This window comes from Hibiscus syriacus, unplaced genomic scaffold (assembly GCF_006381635.1).
Source record: "Hibiscus syriacus cultivar Baekdansim isolate YM2019G1 unplaced genomic scaffold, ASM638163v2 tig00110557_pilon, whole genome shotgun sequence".
Classification (NCBI taxonomy): Eukaryota; Viridiplantae; Streptophyta; class Magnoliopsida; order Malvales; family Malvaceae; genus Hibiscus; species Hibiscus syriacus.
The window spans coordinates 495,113-517,549 of NW_024062780.1; the positions used below are offsets into that span (position 1 = coordinate 495,113).

Here is a 22,437-nt window from a genome sequence, read left to right on the forward strand (position 1 = left end):
CTTTTTGAAACGTTGTCACCGGAAAGAGGAAGAGTTGCCGGAAATTAAAAGAGTCGAGGGTTTATTTGTAGATCTATAGAGTTGGAGGTATTTTTATACCAAACGGGGCCTAGACCTTGATTGGGAGGTCAAAACACTTCGATCAATGCCCTTATCTCCCCTCTCCAATGCCGATGAGCGACGACACCACATATCAAAAGCGGCTTTCGCGATCGGAGAACTCACCGATTCTCCAAGTAGAAAGAGAAGAGAGAAATGTTTGTTTCTAAAAAAAGGGAAAGATGAAATGGAAAGTGAAGGGAAAATAGGGTGTTTATAGCTCCATCAAAACCATGTTGTTTTGAGGCTACGGTTTCTAGACTCCAGCGCATGAGTAAATCCACAATGAGCCATCCAATGTTTGTAACCACTTTATTTTAGTCACTAAATGCAACTTTTAATTTTTGATTCCAAGCTTCAGTTTTTGCTACGTTTACATTTTAGTCACCAATTACATGATGCTGTGTTTGGGGTAAATTTATAATTTTGATTGCTGATTTTTGATTTATTTCATATTAGTCCTCAAATCATTACACGTTAAAATATGCATGATTTACAATTTTGGTCACTGTAGTTTCACCGTGTATTTATTTTGGTCTCCGTTTTAGTTGAATCTTCATGAACTAATATGGATTATTACTTTGATGGCCTTCTGTAATTTTCTTATTGTTCTAACTTGGTCCCTATATTATTGCATGATTTTTTTTTATTATCCCATTCGTATATATTTATGTATGTTTTTTTTTAAATATTTCTATATGGACTTATATTTTATTTAAAGGGGATGTTTTTGAATACTTAATTATATACTTATGTTTAATAAAAAATGCTATTGTTAGTACTATAAAATTTTATGGGATTTTTTTTGTTAATTATTCGATTAACTTATGAAAGACCTCTAAAAATCTAGAGTGTCCTTTTGAGGGTTATTCAAATAAATTTGGATATTCTATATTTGTTTAATTGTTATTTATATTAAAAAATTATATATATATTTGTTCAATTTTAAAGATATATTCTTATATGCATTTTTCCTTTTTAATTATAGTAAATAAATATTTATTTTTATCATTAGGTTGTTTTATTTACTTATGTTATTTATTATTATATCATTGTTTCATTCTATTTAGTTATTTGTCATTATTTTATTTTGTTTTATTTACTTGTCATATGTTTGATATTTCATCCATCATGCGCATATAATTTATTAGTGTTGTTTTCATGAATTATGCGTTTGATTTCTCGTTTTCTAAAACAATTGAAGGTATTATTGTCTTGTATCTTGGGTTAACGAAATTACGTCTAACATGATTGAATTTCAATTTTCGTTAATTCGTGTAGAAAGAGAACATCCTTTTTAAATAAAATCAAGTGAATTATATTATTTTCATTGAGTCAAATACTTTTTAAAAAAAAGGATTCACTCATTTTTAAACTTGTAGAAATAGAAGGAACATAATTTAAGTTTTGAATTCAAATTCGTAAAATTCCACCATTTTATACCACATATAATTGAAGGTACCAATTCTGAGTGTTATGGAGTGCTAATCATTTCCCACGCATAATCGACTCCTGAATCCTTAAAACCGAATCTTTGGTATACACAAACCAATTTTCGTCTTTAAAATAAATTTTCTTAAAATTGTTTTAAACGACATTTATTATGTATTCAACATGCCTAACCCAAAGGTTGATGACAACTCTAACTTTTAAATTAAACAAAAATCTCAAATTTTCAAAATAAAGTCATTATTATTTTTAATTTTTAATTCGTAAAAAAAGTTATGATACATATAATTCTATTTTCTTTTTTTAATAAATTTTTTAAAAATATTATATTATGACACATGTCACTTAACAAAGAAATTAACGTCGTTGACAGTCCGTACACTTAAATAATTAACATTAGACACTTATTGGTATAATTTATACACTTGTTTTGGTAATTAAATATATATATATAAAGAGTATTGATTCCATTTGATAATATATGATGTGGTTATAACCTATAAATAGTTAACAATTCAGGCGATTCAACGATGATTATATTTAAATTTTCGTGTTCCAATTTGAAATATGGTTTTTAACATGTATCAAACAGATGGTGTTAGGATAATCAAACTAAACAAAAGTTTTTTTCCTTCATTTTTTATTTAATTAATATTTATAATGTAATGACCAAAAAATCCTTGAAAATATAAAAGAGCCACATTTTTCAAAAAGAGAAAAAAAAATTCGTTTCTGTTGTTGTTGTTTTTTTTTTGTCGATACACGTCGCCTTCCTCGCTTCTTGAATTGAACCCCAAAAGCAAAAGCAAGGCGAGGAAACCGTTGGGAATTCGAAGTTTCGATTTCTCTGATTCGTGTTTAGATTTGGAAAAGCAGAGACCGAAATCATACCTGGGATCCAAGATTCAAATTCCTCGGGTTAATCAAATTTTCTATTCGACTTTGAAATTTGTAATTTCTTTTCCCCCGTTTCGTCTATTTTTTACGGATTAAATCAAATTCGAAATTAAGCTTTTTATTCATGTTTTCTTAGATATTTGGGAAAAATATTGGGAGAAGAAGGTAAACGTAAAAAACTGGAGGTTTAGCGAATAGCGATGTTGGGTGTCGATCGTTGTGGCTTTGATGTTGAAAGTTGTTCATTTCATTTAGCTGAATGGCATCCTTTGGAGCAGTAAAGCTGATTAGGGCTTCAAGCCCTCCTTCATTGTTCTTTATTTTTTAAATCAGGTATTTTTTTCAATTCGATTTTCCCTCTTTATTACGTTTTATTTTATACCTTTTGTTCTTATTGTAGTGTGTATGTTTCTTTAAGTTAATTTTTATATTAGCCTGAAACTTCTATAGTCAATTTTTTGATAGGCGGTTATGTTCTCCTTGCAGGTTCAAGAATCGTTCTTCATTTGTAACTTACAACTTTCAAGGTTTCAGTTGTTCTAATGTTAAGTAACAGCTTTTCATTTGTTAGGGCAATGGGCTGTTTTGGTTGCTTTGGCTTCACAACTAAGCCCAAACAATCTGCTAGGCCCAATTGCAGGTCAAATTTTCAACTGTCCCAGGAAATTTTGTTAGATGAAGAAATAGAAGATGATGATTGCTCATATAATGGTGATGTTACCAGCACTGCTGTTGGAGACGAGGCTGAGCCTCTAGGCCGTGGCAAGCGTTCTGAAGAGATTTTGAGGTTCAAACTTAACAATGGATTAACTTGCAGGCAGTATCCTGTCAAGGAAACCAACATGATTATACGCTCTGAGGCAAGCATTGATATGAATTATTTCATCTCGTAGTCACAAAATGCTATTGTGTATGTTAATATTGTTTTCTTGTGGATGTGTTTCCAGCATGTTAAGTATCTTTCCTGTTTCTTTATTCTGTGATTATATCAGTAATCTTCATTTCATTGTTTGTCATTTTTTTCAGGATGAAAATGGGAATAAGATGATTAATGAGTATGTACGGGAATGTAAGATTGGTTCTGGCAGCTATGGGAAAGTGGTAACTATATTGTTGGAAAATCACTTTTTACGTAATTTTCATAAAAGATTCAAATGTTAACTATTTTGTTTGCTTTTGTGGCAGGTTCTTTATCAAAACGATGTAGACGGGAAACACTATGCTATTAAGGTTAGTAGCTTGTTTCAGTGGAACAATTGAGCACAAATGCTTTCAGGCAATTCAGTTTCATTTATTTGTTTGGCAGCATAGTTTTTAAAATTCAAGAAATATTTTTTTCCATATGTTCTTATAGGTTAAATTTGGTTGTGTTTTGTGGATCTAGTACAATTTATGCGAAATTAAGTTCTCCTTTCAGTAATGAATTCTTTTTACATTGAACTACAGGCCTTTCATAAGTCTCATTTATTAAAGTTGCGGGTTGGTCCGTCAGAGACTGCAATGACTGATGTTCTTCGTGAGGTATGGGATTGATAGTTTGTGGACAGCTACCTTTGTAATCTACTGTTGTCATGTGAAGTACCTTTTTTTATTTGACCATATTTCTCTCATCCATTTCCCTTCAGGTTCTAATCATGAAATTTTTGGAACATCCCAATATAGTTAATCTCATTGAGGTGATTGATGACCCAGCAATGGATCAATTCTACATGGGTATTTATGTTTCTTTTTTTTCTTATTTTTCTCTATCAAGTGATGTGGTTAAAGACTGATTGGATCGGCCTTTCTTTTTGTTTAGTTCTTGAATATGTTGAAGGCAAATGGGCTTGTGAGGATTCTGGTCCTCGAGGAGGCATTGGAGAAGAGACTGCTAGGAAATATGTGCGAGATATAGTATCTGGGCTTATGTACCTCCATGCTCATGTATGATTTAAAACCCAATTTTTGTGCAGTATTTAATTTTTTCCCAGTCCTCTATTAAGGTCGTGTGTTTTGTCATTTGTGTGTTATATGTTCCTGTTTTAGATAAATATGATGAAGTTTTTTTCTTAACATGACCATAGGTTTTTCCCCTTGTTTTCTGTTTTTCCTTGTTTGTTCATATTTGTGTAAACACAAACACAATACTTAAAGAGTTAAGGCTGTCAGCTTAAAGCAACTTCCTGAAGAAGAGAGTTAGCTAGTTGTGGATTGTGATATCTATGATGTATATTGCAGTATGTCCCTGCATGTTTGATGTTCTGCCTTTTGATATTTCATTGATTAAATTTATTCATCTTGAAATCTTCTATTTTTCTGTGTGCTGTCAGCCGTGCAATTTTCTTTCCTAGAATTTTGCTTCTTTATCCTTAATTCTACTAGAATGGAAAGTTTTCGCATGCTCCCATTTACTTTACTTTTTATATCCATATTCTTGTTTGCTGCACTATATAATAAAATAATCTGTTACTTGTGCTTACTTGGATCTTTTTTTTTAAACAGAATATTGTGCATGGGGATATAAAACCTGATAATTTGTTGATTACTGGAACGGGTACTGTGAAGATAGGAGATTTTAGTGTCAGCCAGGTGTTTGAGGTAATGATACTACACTCATAAACTTCCTCTTAACGGACTCTCTCTCTCTCTCTGGATAAGCCTCTTTTTATATTGTGCTTTTTTACTGTATCATTTTAGACCTGGCATTTAGTGTAACTGTGTCATTTTTCTGTACTTTTCATGTCATAATTGTGTTCAAGGTTTTTGTATGGGTTTTGGAACGTTGGTGTATTTATGCTATTTTTGTGTTGTGTTATCTTTATCCCTTGTTTTTGTCCTTTTCATGTCATAATCGTGTTTAAGGTTATGTTGTATGGATTTTAGCTTGTTCGCGTATTCCTGAAGTGTTTGTGCTGTTTTTTTGTGTCGTGTTCAGTTTTCGCAGTGTTTTAATTATTTTTCCTGTGTCGTGTTTGTGTTGTGTAATTGTGAGCTCAATATAATATAATCTAAATGACAAATTTTGTGAATATGCTCTTCTTCATATGCGAGCTAGGTTACATGCAATTGAATAGGGTCATGCACATGAACTTGATAGGTGGCTAGTGGCTACTTGCAATTAAAGTAATAAGCTTGGTGCATAAAAGGTTCATGTGGTTGATACCTATTTAAAATTGTTTTGGTCGGAAATTTTAACTGAATTTATCCTTGTTAGGTGTTATTTGGTTGGAAAGCAAGTTTTACAAAATTTTGTTTTCAGGATGATAATGATGAGCTTCGCCGTTCTCCCGGGACTCCTGTTTTCACTGCACCTGAGTGCTGTCTAGGTCAGGGTTCACTCTGTTAGCTGAGACTATGCTCTCTAGTTTTGGAGAAATAATTTGAGAACAGAATATGATTTTATTTTTACCGTGTTTGAAAATGATCAACAGGTTTAACATACAATGGAAAAGCTGCAGACACGTGGGCTCTAGGAGTTACTTTGTACTGTATGGTACTTGGACGATATCCGTTTCTTGGTGAAACGCTACAAGATACATATGACAAGGTATGGAATTTGCTCAATCTGTCTCCAGTTCCTCTTTTCTTTTCCTTCTCCCTCACACCCAATAACAACAACATGGCTCATATTTTCTTTCTGCAGATTGTTAATAACCCACTAATTCTGCCAAATGACATGAACCCGGAGTTGAGAAACTTACTCGAAGGCCTTCTCTGCAAAGGTTAGTGAAATCGTTCTCTCTGAGCTTGGGATCCATTATACCCAACACTAATGTTCATCACTTGCCCCCGCCATGTATTTCTAACATAGTTGTGTGATATTCTTTGTGGTTCTGGAAATGCAAACATTTTTTTTCAGACCCAAAACAGAGGATGACTTTGAATGATGTAGCAGAGCATTCTTGGGTTATGCGAGAAGACGCACCGACGCCCCAGTATTTATGTTGGTGTAAGCGAAATAGCTATTACCCGTCGGAAGAATATAACATTTGATGGGAACCGGTTAGATTATCTTCTTCTGCCGTCGACATTTCAGCTTAGGAAAAGATGCAGAAAGCCTTATGACTTGTGCAAAATGAAGAAACCACATCACATGTGACCAAAAAGTGTAACGTCAATGAGGACTAGAAGAGACCATAGGATCCTACTAACTACTATTATTGTTATTGTTTAATGGTTGCGAAATTTTGTTTGTCGCTTGACCTGGCTCTTTGTTTGTTCTTAATAACTTATTCATCCCATCTTAGATTAAATTAATACTTCTTTATGGTGATTTTAAAATCTATAATTTTGAGATGGATTTGATAATATCAGCTCTAAGTAACGTAAGATTTTTGAGAGGAAATAGTTTCAATCATTAGAATTTACATTTTTTTTATTTAATCGTATGTATATAATATTGGGTAACAAAACAAAAAAATTAAACCTTTTTCTTTAAGTTGTAGTGAATTATTAAGTGAATGATAATAACAAAGTTGATTTTCCTTTAAATAATTTGAAGTTAAAATTTCCTTATTAAAGAATATTTCATACGAATAATTAGTGAAACGTGATTTTATTTTTATTTTTTTGACTTACGAGTGTCTTTTAGGGATGACAAACGAGTACAATTTTGTGGATTTCGCACCGCATTCGCTCCAATCGGGCCGGGGATGGGTATAATTTTAGTGGGTAATGGGCGAGTTTAGATTTAGAAAGTGGTATCTGTCGCAGGTAGTGGGCGGGTAATGGGTTTGACACCTTACCCGCCCCGCATCCGCCCGCCCAGCTAAATATCTATTACATTTTGGACCATTATAAATTTAGGTGTAATTTTAGAGACTAATTTATAAATCCTAATATTGTATAAGATATAACTTGTTATTTAACCAAATATTAGGAATAAGTTAAGTTTATGCATAATTTTTTTTCCTTTCAAACCTCTCATTTGTCATTACTATGTCGATCTTCAAAGGCAGTCTGGGTATTACGTATTTCTCAGTTTCATCTGTTACTATCAAGTTTCTGTCGATCTTCAAATGATGTTGGATTTTGTGGTGTTTTTTGGTATAAAGGATTCATTGTCTTAGGATATTGGAAGGGATTGCATAATAAAATACTCGTTTTTTTAGTTAAAATGTAGAAATCTTATATCAATCTGCATTCATTGATACTGGTTGGAACATATCAATACTTATCGAAACTGTGGAAACGTACTAAATTGGGAATGAAATGGAGCTTAGACTACTTGATATCAGTTTCGGGCAAAATGAGTAAGTACTAGTTTTATTTATGTGTTTGTTGCTTATGTATAACTTAAGTTTGCTGTCAAGCGGGTCTAGCCGGGTACATCTCTAGTTGGGTAGTGGGTGTGGGGATGAATTTGAGAATATACCCGCGTGGACGGGTGTGGATTTAAAAATTTTTACCCATCATGAGTGGTGGGCGGGTGGTAGATTGAAAAATATTATGTGGATATGGGGATGGGGGAGGGGGTATCCGCACCCGACCCGCCCATTTGCCATGTAACACCCCCAACCTGTACCCAACTCGGATACGAGTCCGAGGTGTCACATTGACCAGTCAAAGTATATACTTTTATAAAAACCATAGAAAATTTAAAACTTTTATTCTATAAAGTAATTCTTTTACAAAAACATATTTAAAACCTTAACAGACTCCATCAGAGCGTACATATATATCATGACTTAGTTACATGCCAACATACTAATTTATATGACAAGACATACTTTACAAAATATTTCTGATCTGAACTTTGCGTAGAGGTATGCTGCTTTACGAATCTGAAGCTTGATCTTCTGACTTTTCACACATACGTGTAAAACACTTACACGCTAAGTCATAGACTTAGTGAGACATGTAAAGGCACAATGTAACCTAACAAATACATGCAGTTGTCATATAATACATATCATAATTACGTACTTATAGAACCAATCATATAATATAACTACAAAACACCACAATAAATGAATAATTACTATGATCATATCATACATAACCACATAGCATTTCATATAACCATTACACATATGCACTTGTTACCATTATTATCATATGATCCTAACTTATCACTTATACATGTCACATATCACATATACCATTTCCAGAGAAACACATATATCATTATATCAAATTATGTTTTCTTTTCAAAGCCCATGCATACTATTAAGAACTTAAGGTATGTGAGTACATAGAGGTTGTGCATAATGCTGTCACCACAACTCGTATAAATCCCATTAGGGGCGCGTAGAATTTGTCCCGAAGGACCACGTAGATGTCCCGAAGGACCACATATAACACATATGTCCCGAAGGACCACTATGTCCCGAAGGACCACTATGTCCCGAAGGACCGCGTAGACCCTCGACTCTTGGCATGCCAACTATACCTATAGCTCTCATAACACATGACATGAGCATTATCTTTTACCTCATTACACATTCACATATTCATATCACATTATCACGTAGTTTACTTTCACGTAGCATTTTCCATGAAATTCACATTATTCATCCTTTTCACATATGGTCACATCACATAGTTCTTTATCCCATTTCACATAGTTCACATATACATTTTTCTCATATGCATATAACATATTATTTCTTATCTTTTAACTTATATTACATATGCATGTAATCTTATGTCTTATTATCAATATCTCATAGATCACTATCATACAACACATATTCACATATACACGTTCTCATACAATCCCTTCATTCAATTATAACATCCAATCTATCTTAATATACTAACATGTATTCATGACATTCATTTCACATACATAACATATCATATAGCATTCTAATAGAAGCACATATGAGTCATATTATTTTCACATATATTTTATCATATATCTCATAATCACATGACCTATTATTATAAATACAGGCATTTACATCGTTCACACATAAAAATGCATTCAACAATTAAACATATACATTTACTCATATACCATACATCTAACACCATATCACTACATGTTTATGCTTTAGTACTTATATCATGTAATATCGGAATTTGACTCATCGCAAGTCTTAATTCCTTAACATAATGTACACTTACTATCATATACTCACCTGGTCTCAATGAACACTCTTAAGCTCTTGTTTTCTTTGCGTATCTTACTCTGTCGACCTATCCGAACTTTGCTTTCGATCGATGTCTACACAATCATATATATATACTATCAATATCCCATTGATATACTATAATCTATAATTTCTTAGACTGGAAGAAATATTTATTCCATTTCCCATTGAAGTGCATCGGTGCACTCTACAGTGCATCGATGCATTCTTTAACTTGTGCATCAATGCACTACCATGCATTGATACACAATTTACATTCCATGTTTCCATTTTAAGGGGATGCATCGATGCACCAACTGTACTCGATGTTTATTTATTTGAGAGTGCATCGATGCACACAACCCATAAATTACATTTTGAGCCCAAAAATGTATTGTTTTAACCCCAAATTCTACTTATTAATCCCTCCTTATACCTTAAAACTTATCCATACATATTTAAACCTTCTTATAATACTATAACACTTCACCATATCTTATAATTCACCATAATTCTTGAATCAAAGAATTTCATCAAAATTTCCATGTGTTTTAAATTCAATTATATCACCTCTAACTTCTTAATTAATCCTTTGACAAGTCAAATCCATCCTTAGAACTTCAAAAACCTCTTTAAATCAAGAATTCATTTCTCAACCCTTAATCAAATTTTCTCTGCTTAATGTTTTAAGCTTATATAAGCTTACCTTAAGCTTATATAATACCCAAATACTCCATCCCAACTTATAAATTCAAGAAATTAACCAACTGAAGCAAACTTACCTTATAGACTTGAGCTTGAACCCACGAGAAGAAGAAAACAAGAAGAAGAAAGAAAGCTTCCAGATATCTCTATTCCCACGTATTATCTGCTTAAATAAGGGAGATAAAATATCTTTCAAACTAAATTACCATAATACCCTTATAATCCTTTCATATTTACTATTTAATCCAATAATGAAATATCCTTATTAAATCCTTAAACTTTTCAATTTTCCTAAATTGATCCCTAAATTTCAAAAATTCTCATTTTAGTCACTAACCCAGATTTGGGATGTTACATGCCATCCCTAGTGTCTTTACTTATTTTAATAACAAAAGGACGACAAAATTATTTCGTCCAAAATTTAACACTTTAACCTTTTTTTTTAATTTGAAGTCAAACTTTTTTTTGATATAACCACCGGTCTCCGATCTATTGATCGACTAATCCAGATTGGATATTGCAGAGGCAAGGGAGACCCTTTCAACACAGTTTTCTCAATTCACAATCGTCATGATTCGAACCCTTAAACTAACAATCATACGCGATTATTTATTTGAATTTTAGGGTTCCCTCTAATAACCCCAAATCAAAGAAACCCTAAAATCTTATATGAGTTTATGGTTGTTTGTCCTCTTTGATCAACTAAGTTTCATGAGAAATGTGTGTAATTAATTAAAACACGATTAAGGGGCTGTTTGTTTGGCTCTGAATAGAACCATTCAGCGTTGAATGCTGAACCGTTCAGCATTCAGCGTGTCTGTTTCTCATCTCTGAATGATTCAATGCTGATTGATTCAGCAAAACAGTGTTGAATGATTCGGCACAGAAGTACATTCTGAATGATTCAGAGCCATTATCAAACAACATGTCACATTCAGAGCTAATTCATATAGAGCCTCTGAATCATTCAATATTTGAATCATTCAGCGCTTAATCATTCTGAAATAAAGAAACAACCCCTAAGTTAATTATCTGTTCAGATATTACCACATTTTGTGTATCATTGGAAAACACATTCCCACGTTAATCCCTTCCTCCATCCTTATCTCTTATTTAAAATGTTATGTTGTTGATCCACAAAGAATAATGATTTATTTAGTTTTTCAAATAATAACTTAATTAATAATAAAATGAATCACGGTAAAAGTATTTAATTTAACGATTCATGACATTTTTTCACAAATAAATTACACACATCTAAGCCTATAATTTCCTCCGATAATATCATATTTTTCTAATATTTTTTCGTCTTATAAAATCAAAACCGAAAAGATAGAGGTCCAATACGATTGTAAGATATCCAAATCGTAGTATAAACAAAGTCTTTAAATTATTAATAATGATTACAAAAGAAATAATAAACACGATTAATAATAAAAGTTTATTATCAAATTCGAATTTAATTCGGTTGATTTATGCGGTTACAATAAACGTAACACTTAAAATTAATTTTTTTTCGTATTAGCGTACTATTTTTATAACAAAAAAATCAATCAATTTTTATAAATTCTCAAATCCCCATCAAACTCAAAAAATTAAAATAAAGAATGAAAAAACCTCAAACCGTGTCCTAAATATTGTCACATCCTCTCCCAATTTTTCTCTTGATAGTGATCGAGAGATCACAAGAATTTGTGTTATATTTTATCTTCATTCTTCAGTCTCAATATCAACCTGCAACTCACGTCTCTTCTGCACTTCAGGATTTCCTTTTCTTATCATGGTCACAAACTCATCATAGTTGATCCTTCCATCCTGTAAAAATATGTCAAAATCTTGTAAATTCTATGTTTTGGGTTTCCTTTAAAAATAGAATATATATATTATTTACATTGTCAGCGTCAACTTCAGAAAGGATTTCCTTTAGGTTTGCGTCATGCATTCCATGTTCACGTAGAGCTTGCTCTAGTTCTTCGGTCGTGATGTAACTAAAACCATGGAAGAACGTAAGATTTTATGTCGAACAAACGAATTTATAAGATTTGGAAACTGGATTTTATGTTCATTACCCGCTATTGTCTTTATCAAAGTGTTGGAAGGCATGGTACAAATGATCTTCCCGGTCCATTCGATTCATGTGCACCGTTGCCGTGATAAACTCCTCGTAATCTATGGTTCCGTTCCCGTCTGCATCGGCCTATATACATGTTTTTCAAAGAAAAACCATGAGTTAATCTCATGTATTACTTCAAAGGAAAGATGAAATTGGTGTTTTGGAAATGACTTACGGCCTCCATTAGTTGTTGAACTTCATATTCAGTGAGTTTTGTTCCTTGTTTAGAAAGGCCCTGTTTCAATTCTTCTAGTGTTATGGTCCCGCTGTTGTCGGTATCCATGCCCTTGAACATCTCCTTCAACCCCATGATTTCTTCCTCCGATAAGCATCCCGCAATGACCTGCACCAGATTGTTTTTTTTCCCAGGAAAATTTGAAAAGAAGGATTCTCGGAAAGTCTAATCATTGAGGTGATTAGATCGGGATTCCATTAATAGTACCCGTAAAGCAACTTTCTTGAAGTTGTTCATTGCTTTAAACTGTTTGAGCCTAGAAATCACAGCATTGTCCAGAGGTGTATCAGGTGCTTCGCCGTCCTCTTTGATCCATGGATGACCTGTTAATGGCCATGGCCATATTAACCTTACAATTACATGTACTGAATTTAAAAGCACAACAGAATTGAGCCGTACTTACTTAGAACCTGCACTGCTGTTAACCTCTGTTTGGGATCCATGTTGAGCATCTTCTTCACAAGCTCCTTCGCTTGAGGTGAAATTGCAGGCCATGGATCGTTCGTGAAATCGATGTGGCCGCGTAGTATCGAATTGAATATCCCGTTTTCGGATTCTATATATCGACAGAATTATGCTTCAAATTTCTGGTGATCAATACCAGGAGATGAGAATGAATAGTATCTTACCAGCCCAGAAGGGAGGAACACCAGATAGAAAAATATACAACATAACTCCAATGCTCCATATATCTGCTTCTGGTCCATATTTCCTCTTCAAGACTTCAGGTGCAATATAATATGCACTACCAACAATTTCTTTGAATTCTTCACCTGTTCCAACAAGCCGGGATATCAAAATATAATGTAACTGAGGGAATCACCGAGGAATCAAAACAAAAGAAAGCAGATTAGGGTGGGTAAAAATAACTCAACCCGACTTGTAAAACACTGATAGACCAAAATCCGTGGCCTTGAGAGGGGAATCCTCTTCCTTGTTCAAGAGCAGGAAATTCTCAGGCTTGAGATCCCTATGGATGACCCCCATAGAATGGCAAGTGTGCACAATCTGAACGACGGTCCGAAGCAACGAAGCGGCGGCACGCTCGGTGTAATGGCCTTTAGCGATGATCCTATCGAACAGCTCTCCTCCGGCGCACAGTTCCATAACCAGATGAACCGAATGCTTATCCTCGTAAGCTCCCTTGAGCTCCACGATGTTAGATTGTCCCGTCAAATGATGCATGATCTGAACCTCCCTTCTAACATCCTCAATATCCTCCTTGCTAGCAAGCTTCCTCTTGGCGATCGTCTTGCAGGCGAATTGTTCGCTACTTACCTTATGTGTACACAGATGCGTTACCCCAAACTGTCCCCTACCCAATTCTTTGCCAATGTTGTAGGTCTGTTTAATATCCTCCATAGGCCGGCCCAGGACCGTGCCGATGGGGTTCTGTTTCGAGGAAGGCTTGGTGGAATCATTGGTGGATGAAGTTTTAGTTGGAGCATTGGCGGAACCATTCTCATCGGCAGAACTGTTAGGATCGTTGGTGCCATTATCAGGCGCGGACTCTCCGTGATCGGCGGTCTGCTCGGCGGAGTCGCCGCTACCGCATAAATTCCCCATCGTGGAAGAGAGAGATAGAGAGGAGAAGAAGTTGGGGCCTGGGGGGGGATGGGGAAAGAGACTTAAGCAGTGGGAGAATGGGGAGTTCTTGAGGTTAAATTTCTCAACGGAGGAAGAAGAAGAACAGGATTGACCAACTTGGATTTTGGTGTAGAAATTGGAGGGACCGATGGGGCGGGGTTTGAGGATTCAGCCCTGTCTAATAATTGTCCTCAAACAGCTGCCTTCCAAAACATGTTTTTTTAGACATTCTGTTGCCTTTTAAACCGTTTTCCCCTCTTTGTTGGGGACTTCCATATATGAACACCTCCAACGTCGTATGCATTATTATCAACTTTCATATTAAAAAAAAATATTAAAGTAAAGGTCAATGAAATTATGAAAATGAAAGTTCATCTTAATCGATGAAAATATTACATTTAGTATTACGTAATTTTTTATATAAATTTTAAAGTCTTTTTAGAACATTTAGTTTTGCTAATTTTAGTTGTTATTAAATTTTTAAATTTAAAGATTATATATGTGAGTTATATTTTTATTAGATTAATATTGGCACGGCAATGATATTTTTCTGAATTTGTCACTGATTCTGAATTAATATTATCTTAAAATTCCTCGTACTATACTACAATAATACATAAAACGTAATACTCGGTTTGATTTTAAATAATTCTATTAATGTATATATTCATTTAATATTTAAAAATATTAACTTATAGTCAAACAATTATTAAATGAAACACAACACTGACTTGTATCAGCAACCAAATCATTTTTGCCTGTTTTACAGATACATTCAAGGAAGAAAATACGTTACAATCAATGGATTCCAATCCTTATTTAACACAATTATACCCAGACACATGCTTAGAGCTAGTGCCTTTAATTAAGCATAAGCATCTGGATTCTGAAGAAGATAGCCTTCGACAACTTTATGCATAGCCAAGGCCTATTCTTTGCCAGCCTTAACTTCCCCTTCACTTATCTCCAACTCACCCTTGGTGTAGTAAGTGCTTGTCATCTTGTTTTTGCTCCCACCATCTGCTGTGCTCTCAAACTTAACCTCATATGTGATTTTTTCAAGCTTCTCCATTAGTCCATCACCTTCAATCAAGCTATACTTGAATGAAAAATTCTTCTCATCAAGCTCATCCACTCGGTTCTTGATGTACTTGACTTTGCTACCTGCATAATTATACTTGATCAGTGTATGTATAGACATTGATTAATCGAGCTCGAAAGTGTCGGATGAATACGGGGTAGAAAGTTTAGTAGTTTATTTCACCTTCAGCAAAGTTGATCTGCCTGATGCTGCCGGCTCCTCCGTCGCCGGTAATTTTGATGTTTTTAATATCCAATGGCATGAGTTTTGGGATGAGATTGTGTGAGTCCACAATCAAGGCTTTGAATAGCCTGGCTGGAGGGATTGTGGAACTGTACTCATCACTGTAACTGGTGACACCCATTGCGTGTATCAGAAAAATGGAGATGGTTAAGGCTCTGTTCGGCTCAGTTTTGTGAAATATGTAGAGGTGCAGGGGTTGTTTATATAGGTTGAAGTTCAATGATGCTTAGCCTTGAAATTGTTTTCTCTGTTTGTCTTTTTTAAGGTGGATTTTCCAAGGACATTACATTATGAATGAACCAAGGCATCTAGAAATTATGTTATAACAAATGCAAAGAACAAAATTATCTGTTTAATTATGCATCCAATTGATAATTTGCTACAAATGGCAATTGCTGAAATGCAAAATCAATGATCCAATTGAGTTATTCCATACATCATTGAATTTGGACCCATAAAAGAATTCAGTTCCCCCCCCCCCCATATTTTGGAATGCTACTTCACGTCTTCATCACTTGTTTTCCCTTCATTTTGAAGTCCTTAGCTTTGAAACCACTCCCACCATGGGCAACTGAGACTGTCTCCTTGGTGCCGGAAAGATCTTTTCTTTTTTCCCAGTTCCAGCTTGATCAAAAACATTCTTTGTCTTGGTTTTGGTTATTTTACCACAATCCTTGCCAAAATGTCTCTCAAAAAGCTGTCTTTCACTTCAAAAGTTGGTAACTTTGAGGAGGTTGAAGAAAGTGCCATGTCAGTTTTGGAGCTACCAGATTTGGTCTTGGAATGCATTCTTGAGAGGCTGCCACCCGCTGCTCTTTGTAGCATGGCTGGTGTTTGCAGCTCTTTAAGAAGTAGGTGTGTTGATGGCCATTTCTGGGAAAAGCACATGATAAAGAAGTGGGGTAGAATTATTGGTCCTGCTGCTTATAGAGAGTGGCAATGGCATATTGCTTTAAGAACAAGAAAGGATTCAAGTAACTTGAAACAGGGGAAACCAAAAGGTTTGATGGGGATTTTATCAATTGTTAGGCCATCTTGGTGGATTCAATCAAAGGTTAATGACAGTAGTAAGCAGTGTTCATTGCCAGATGATTTGATTATGTCCTGGTTTCTTGCTCTTGAAAACGGCAGATTCTGGTTCCCTGCTCAGGTCTATAACAGTGAGGTATTATTTATGATGCTCCAAATATGCCATACCAATTTAACCAGCCTATTCCATGCTGTTTTTTTTTCAATTTTGTTTCGATTCTAAATGCCATGCCTTTATGTAGAATGGCCATGTTGGGTTCATGTTGTCCGAATGGAGTTATGATCCCCGTACCGACACTTTCCAAGCCAGGTAATCATTGGAGATCAACATAATTATTTTTTACAGAGGATCAAATTAGGCCTGATACTTGGAAACTAATCTGAGATTGATATTTAGGTACCCTCCTCATGGGATGAGGAAGGTGACCACAGAAAACAATGTGCCGTGGGAAAGGCTCCGAGCATCGCCTTTCGTCACTTCATCACACGATCTTCATATTCCTGATTGTTTGAATGAGCTACGCCCTGGTGAAAACATTTAGATTCAATGGAGAAGAAACAAATAATTCCCTTATGGTTAGTTCTTCATTATAATAAGGATTCTTACCATACATACTTCCAATGCAGTTAGTATGCCACCAAATTCTTTTAAACAATACATATTAATCATTTTATAATGATTTTATAGCTGATACGGTTGCCGTATAAGTTGCAGGTTGGTGGTATGGTGTAGTTGGTCACTTAGAATCATGTGACGGGAACGAAAACTGTTGCCAATGCCATAATAGTGGTAAGGTTTTCTCATCTTTTATTCTTTCAAATGATACTCTATTATCATATTCTATAGGAGATGTTTTGGGATTTGCTTAATACTCTTGAAAGAAGGCATTAAGAAAATTGTGGATGAGATTAATATAAAGTTAGCTTTGATGGAGGACACCGAGTTAGGGCAGTTCGTGTTCATGAATCTCATTTTCTCTGCAGTACATGGTTCACGACTTGTGCTGTTGCGTTGGTCCCGAAAGGCGGATCGCTTTCGTTAGCTCGTAATTTCAACCAGCGTGTTGATAACCTCTATATCGGCAGAGTATTTATGGCCTACCACACTGAAAGAACCCAGTCTCCTATGGACCATGTGTGTTTTGCTTATTTTGAATCTTTCCGCTATGTGGGGCTGCATTGATCGTTCTACACTTCGTGTATTTTTCATTCATTTTCTGTCCTTTTGCAACTTACAATAGCACTAATTTCCCATCCTTTCTCCATCAAAATAAAGATAAAGGGAAAGGGGTCTGTTTTGGTGATCATATTCAACTTGGAAAAAGCTGAGAGCAATAAGAAGATAAATATACTTCAAGCAGACAAGAATTCCTCGGTGGATAATCAGTGCACCCGTCAGGTGTTCGGTTTCGGACTTAGCGAAACACACTTTCATCCATTTTTCAAGAGTGCATCGTAGTTATTGATGTTTGAGTCATTGTCTGGTTTCTAACATCTTAGTGATGATAGCAGACACAGTGGTGTTCGAGTTCAATCAGTACACCTCTGGCTCAAGGTGGAGGTGCACGACAGTCCATCGGAAAGAACAGAGGAAGGAAACGAGGCAGATGGATTTTATGGAGGAATCAGAAAAATCAGCAACGAGGAGACATGGCAACGCCTTTGGCCATCAGAAATCATGCCTTTTGCTTAGCTATGCATACTAAAAAAAAGTCACCATCGTTTCTTCTATACAAGAAATACCAGGGCTAAATTGATGAAGTTGTTGCTGTATAAATGAAATTCATGGAAATCGAAGATCCACTCAACATCAAAGTTGCATGAATGAGCTTATAGAGCTCTGAAATCGTAAATTTTATTGAACAAAAACCAAAATTAATAATTGATAGTAAACCTATTTTAGGGTTTTTGCATACAAAATTCAAGTCAGTGGGATAATAAAAGTCCATGGCCAAAATTGTAAAAGAAAAACAATTGGGTGGTCAAATTGTAGTTTAAAACCAAGGCCTGAGGTCGAGATATATATGAAAACCCAAGATCAGGGTTCAAATTGTATATGAAAACCAAACCAGGGGCCAAAAGGTATATTTCCCCAGGAAGAAAACCCCAAACCATGGACCGAATTTTTACGACGTTGGATAAGCATATAGAATAGCCCCTGGCGTGCTCAAAATTTTTCCTGGGTTGAAGCTGAAGCTGAAGCAAAAGCAGAATCAGAATGGCATTGAATTGAAAGAAATATATATATATATATATATTCCATGGAAATTCAGCTTCTTCCTCAGACCCACTGCATGAACTCACTAACTTCCAAGCTCAACGACAAGGAACAACCTCAAGCTCTCTGCTGCTCCTCTCGAGGCGGGTTGGTTGGACTCTTTGTCTTGCCCTCCCGCCGAAGACCCGAGCCGGACCAATGCGGATTCTACTTGGGTCATTGGTATTGATCCTGACCTCTCTGGTGCCTTGGCCCTCTTGAAAACTGATTCCTCTGGTTGCTCCGCTCAGGTACATCTTTTCTTCTCTTATTTAAGTTATTGCTAAAACAAAAATCTTGAAGTACCAGATATTATAATTGGGTCATTAGAATCCTGTAATGGGGTTTAAGTTGGACATGGGTTTTCTTATGTTTAGCTGTCTGATATTAGGTATTTGATTCGCCGTACTTGCCTGTTCAAGTTGGGAACAGAGTTCGAAAACGTTTAGATGCCAGGTCAATCGTCCGCTTGGTTAAAAGTTTAGAGGCTCCTATTGGTATTCCTCTCTCTGTGTCTTTCTCTTTGTGTTGAGATATTGCTTTCAGCTCCAGTTTATCTTATTTGTGCATTGGTTGACCACTTGACCTTGCCTTAGGCACTGCTGCAAATATAGAGCAATCTATCCCCTTTCCTAAAGACGAGAAACAGGTTAGCATTTGTTACCACACAACTGAATTTTGTTGAACCATTTCAATCATTGTTTATTATATTCCTTGCATCCTTTTCGTGTCATCATCATTACTTCCATTGTTTGTCTCTCTTTCTTGCTACTCTAATCTGCTATTCCATGTTTTTATATTGTTGCCATCTCTTTCCCATCTATAGCAAATTATGTTGCCTTAAATGTTTTTCTGAGTTATTTTTCATTCGGTACTTATACTAATCATGAACTGCAAAAGGGACAGGCTGCTCTTTCCCACCCCGAAAAATCCAGCCTTCCATTCCCGAAGTCTGAATCTGAGACCTTCAAGCGGAAATCTCTACTTCTAATAACTATTTGGGGTCCCTTTATGGACTTTCTTTAGCGTATTTCCTTCTGTGTTCTTATGCACTCATCTGTTTGAAAAGAAATGTTAGATGATCCAAGGTTTTAATAGTTCTTGCTGATATTATTGTTTTCTTATTTATCACTTTAGGGTTGGTGGAGTGGAGGATTTAGGTATGGATTATGGATCATGATACTAGTTGCCTCAGGGTTTTCTGTAGTTCCAGTATCATCGTTGTTGTGGAAGAAAGAGTTTGAACTCACTGGAGCTGGCTCTACAAAGGTTAGTATAGTAGTACTATTATCTAATCACTGATTCATGCCTGTTGACCAAATACTACTCGATATAATGAGGTGAATATAGTTAATTTATGCATGCATAAAATTGAAGAAACTTGTGGCTAAGAGAGCTATGGAAAGGAAAAGAAAGAGTTGTTATGTCTGTATATGCATCAATATTGGTAGATGAATGCAAAAGTAATCAGCTGGGCCATTCTTCTTAACTTGCAATATATTGCCTTTGAATTGAAATGCCAAGCGGATTGCATTTTTAGCCTTTTAGTCCCTTCTTGTTCTCTTTCTCTTTTTCTTCAGTGGGATGAGTGAAATGGTATGTGGAGCAGTTTCTCGGTTTCAGAATTTGCAACTGAAAATGTAGATTACTTACTGATGATAGCATATCATACTTGTAGGTTATAGCATCACTCTATACCCATAGCCATACATACATTTAGATTTAGTAACAAGTAATTTACATAGCAAAGTCAATTGGATTGATATTCTAAATGAATTTAATCTGAAACTTTTCACTAACTTAACTTAGTGAAAGATGGAAGAAACTCTATTATTGCAATTCAATTACGAATTTTTTTAGAAGTAAGAGTCCACAAACCAGGTAAGGTGTCAATTTGAGGCCCATCACATGACAGCCATACTCTTAAGTGATAACCTTTGGATTAATGAGGAAAGGGAATAGAAGAATCACATTATTTTACATAAATTTTTATATTTGTAACGACTCCAGTTTTTTCAAGAAGTTTCAAGAATTATGGTGTCCTCGCCTTTAATTGGTAAGATGGAGATTAATTGCATCTTGACTGTGAGACTGTCACAGGCGCTAATGGCACCAGAAGCTGTAGCTCGGGGTCTAAGTAAATAAGCAAAGCTTTTGAAGTTTTTCTTTCCGTAAGTATCAGTCTCAACCATTGCATGCAGGAATTGCCTTAAGTTTTAAAGCGATCCTTTAAGACATTGTGATGCCTCACAGCCTCAGTTATGATTTTTATAAGTATTTATTATCCATTCTGGTTTTTGACAGGATGATAGTCGGAGAGTTGCATCAACTGTATTTCTCTCAATGAGTGATATGTTGAAAAGGAAAAAGGATCATGGTAGGTGTTCTGGTTTCCAAAGATATAACATTCTAAATCTCTATTCGTTATTGTTATTTCTTAATACTTAATTGTAAAGGATCATGGTAGCTGCTTTATGATTGAAACAGTTACGGTCCATATTCTTAATTTTCTTTCCCCTTTTATTTCCAAATAGACATTGTAAACACTAATTTTTTCATTTCATTTCGTTTTATTATTATTATTATTATTATTATATTATTATTATTAATATATATTACAAAATACATCAGAGGCCCACGACCCTAAGCCCATTTACAAGGCCCATTTACAAGGCCCGTTTACAGTTAGCCCAATAGAAACCCTAAACCCATTTAAGGTTTCTACTAGGGTCTCATCACCCAGCCGCCTCTGATGCTTCCAGAAGGCCAGCCGCTGCCTCTGTCGACGACTCCCAAGCCATATGGTCCAACCAGCTACTGCCGACGGTCAGTCAACCCACGTTGACGCCGCTGCTACTGCCACGCCTAGTTGAAGCCTCCAGAAGACTCAAAAATGCCATCCACGTTGTTACCCTATGGTGAGTCACCACCATAGTTCGGTGACTCACCGAGGGTCATCCCTTGTGATCGGTTCAAGGCGAGACTCGGTGGTGGCTATAAAGCCACTGAACCTGCAAAATGAAAGGGAGGAGGACACAACGAGCAAAGACAGAGAGACAGAGGGCAAGAACAGAGGAAGAGACGACAACAACAAGCAAACAACAACAATAGCAACCAATAACCAACCAATAGAAAAGAGAGGAATTTACCAAACGTCGTCGGAGCCCAAACGTTACCAAAAATCTCTGTTAAATCGAAGGTTAAATCGACGGTTATTTTTTAGATTTAAGTCGATCTAGTGGTTTTTAGGGAGAAATAAGGTAGGATTCGGTTTTAGGGGAAAAGGATCTTCGATTTGGGTTAATTTTCTAAATTCCAGCCACCGTTTACGGTGACGGTGATCGGAGCCTGCGTACGGTGGCTGTTGGCTGCCAGAATTCCCTCCGACGAGGGAAGCTAGAGAGAGGGCAGAGAACTCTGGTTCTCTAGTTTAGTGAGAGAGAAGAAATGAGGAAATGAGACAGATGAAGGGATTTTGGGTTGGTTAAAGGGTTTAAATATTCTTCCCCAAACGACGTTGTTTTAGGGGAGGGGTGTATGTGTAATTTCCAACATTGAGAAATCCTTCCCGCAATCCTTTATGTTTTGCAAAATTTCATTTTAGTCACTACAGTATGTGTTCATGCATTTTAATTTTGTTTCATTTATATTTTAGTCACTATTTAGTATTAATAAATGTTTAGGGTA

The 22,437-nt window shown here is 35.4% G+C and overlaps 4 protein-coding genes and 1 pseudogene across 5 annotated transcripts in view; 3 read left to right on the plus strand and 2 right to left on the minus strand.

Moving 5' to 3' along the window:
* Nucleotides 1–2,270: 2,270 nt before the first annotated feature.
* On the plus strand, nt 2,271–6,632 carry LOC120131976 (serine/threonine-protein kinase GRIK1-like). Of its 2 annotated transcripts, none has more exons than XM_039148833.1 (13): nt 2,271–2,499; nt 2,582–2,778; nt 2,932–3,305; nt 3,472–3,546; nt 3,631–3,675; nt 3,892–3,966; nt 4,071–4,158; nt 4,244–4,368; nt 4,927–5,022; nt 5,684–5,750; nt 5,856–5,971; nt 6,068–6,146; nt 6,284–6,632. In XM_039148833.1, the coding sequence occupies exons 3-13, from the start codon at nt 2,988–2,990 to the stop codon at nt 6,415–6,417; spliced, it is 1,218 nt and encodes a 405-aa protein (XP_039004764.1). In that variant the 5' UTR covers nt 2,271–2,499; nt 2,582–2,778; nt 2,932–2,987; the 3' UTR covers nt 6,418–6,632. The 2 variants fall into 2 exon arrangements, with proteins under 2 accessions (XP_039004764.1, XP_039004765.1); XM_039148834.1 differs by having other exon boundaries at nt 3,017–3,305.
* A 5,195-nt stretch (nt 6,633–11,827) lies between these two features.
* On the minus strand, nt 11,828–14,212 carry LOC120132045 (calcium-dependent protein kinase 17-like). Its single transcript, XM_039148894.1, has 8 exons — nt 13,429–14,212; nt 13,183–13,326; nt 12,957–13,109; nt 12,761–12,876; nt 12,494–12,661; nt 12,275–12,402; nt 12,097–12,193; nt 11,828–12,020 (listed from the first exon to the last, which is right to left on the minus strand). Exons 1-8 carry the CDS (start codon nt 14,117–14,119, stop codon nt 11,916–11,918), a joined length of 1,602 nt encoding a protein of 533 aa, XP_039004825.1. The 5' UTR covers nt 14,120–14,212; the 3' UTR covers nt 11,828–11,915.
* A 789-nt stretch (nt 14,213–15,001) lies between these two features.
* LOC120132044 (major strawberry allergen Fra a 1-2-like) lies at nt 15,002–15,599 on the minus strand. The gene is made up of 2 exons (XM_039148893.1): nt 15,405–15,599; nt 15,002–15,304 (listed from the first exon to the last, which is right to left on the minus strand). Exons 1-2 carry the CDS (start codon nt 15,583–15,585, stop codon nt 15,069–15,071), a joined length of 417 nt encoding a protein of 138 aa, XP_039004824.1. The 5' UTR covers nt 15,586–15,599; the 3' UTR covers nt 15,002–15,068.
* Nucleotides 15,600–15,900: 301 nt separating this feature from the next.
* Nucleotides 15,901–18,186, plus strand: LOC120132063 (annotated as a pseudogene).
* Nucleotides 18,187–18,549: 363 nt separating this feature from the next.
* LOC120132064 (Holliday junction resolvase MOC1, chloroplastic-like) overlaps nt 18,550–22,437 on the plus strand; it is a 28,877-nt gene continuing 24,989 nt past the window's right edge. The window contains exons 1-6 of the mRNA XM_039148909.1: nt 18,550–18,575; nt 18,809–19,001; nt 19,142–19,247; nt 19,347–19,399; nt 19,888–20,019; nt 21,055–21,127. Coding sequence (XP_039004840.1) covers nt 18,550–18,575; nt 18,809–19,001; nt 19,142–19,247; nt 19,347–19,399; nt 19,888–20,019; nt 21,055–21,127 — 583 coding nt within the window. The remainder of the gene's footprint in view (nt 18,576–18,808; nt 19,002–19,141; nt 19,248–19,346; nt 19,400–19,887; nt 20,020–21,054; nt 21,128–22,437) is intronic.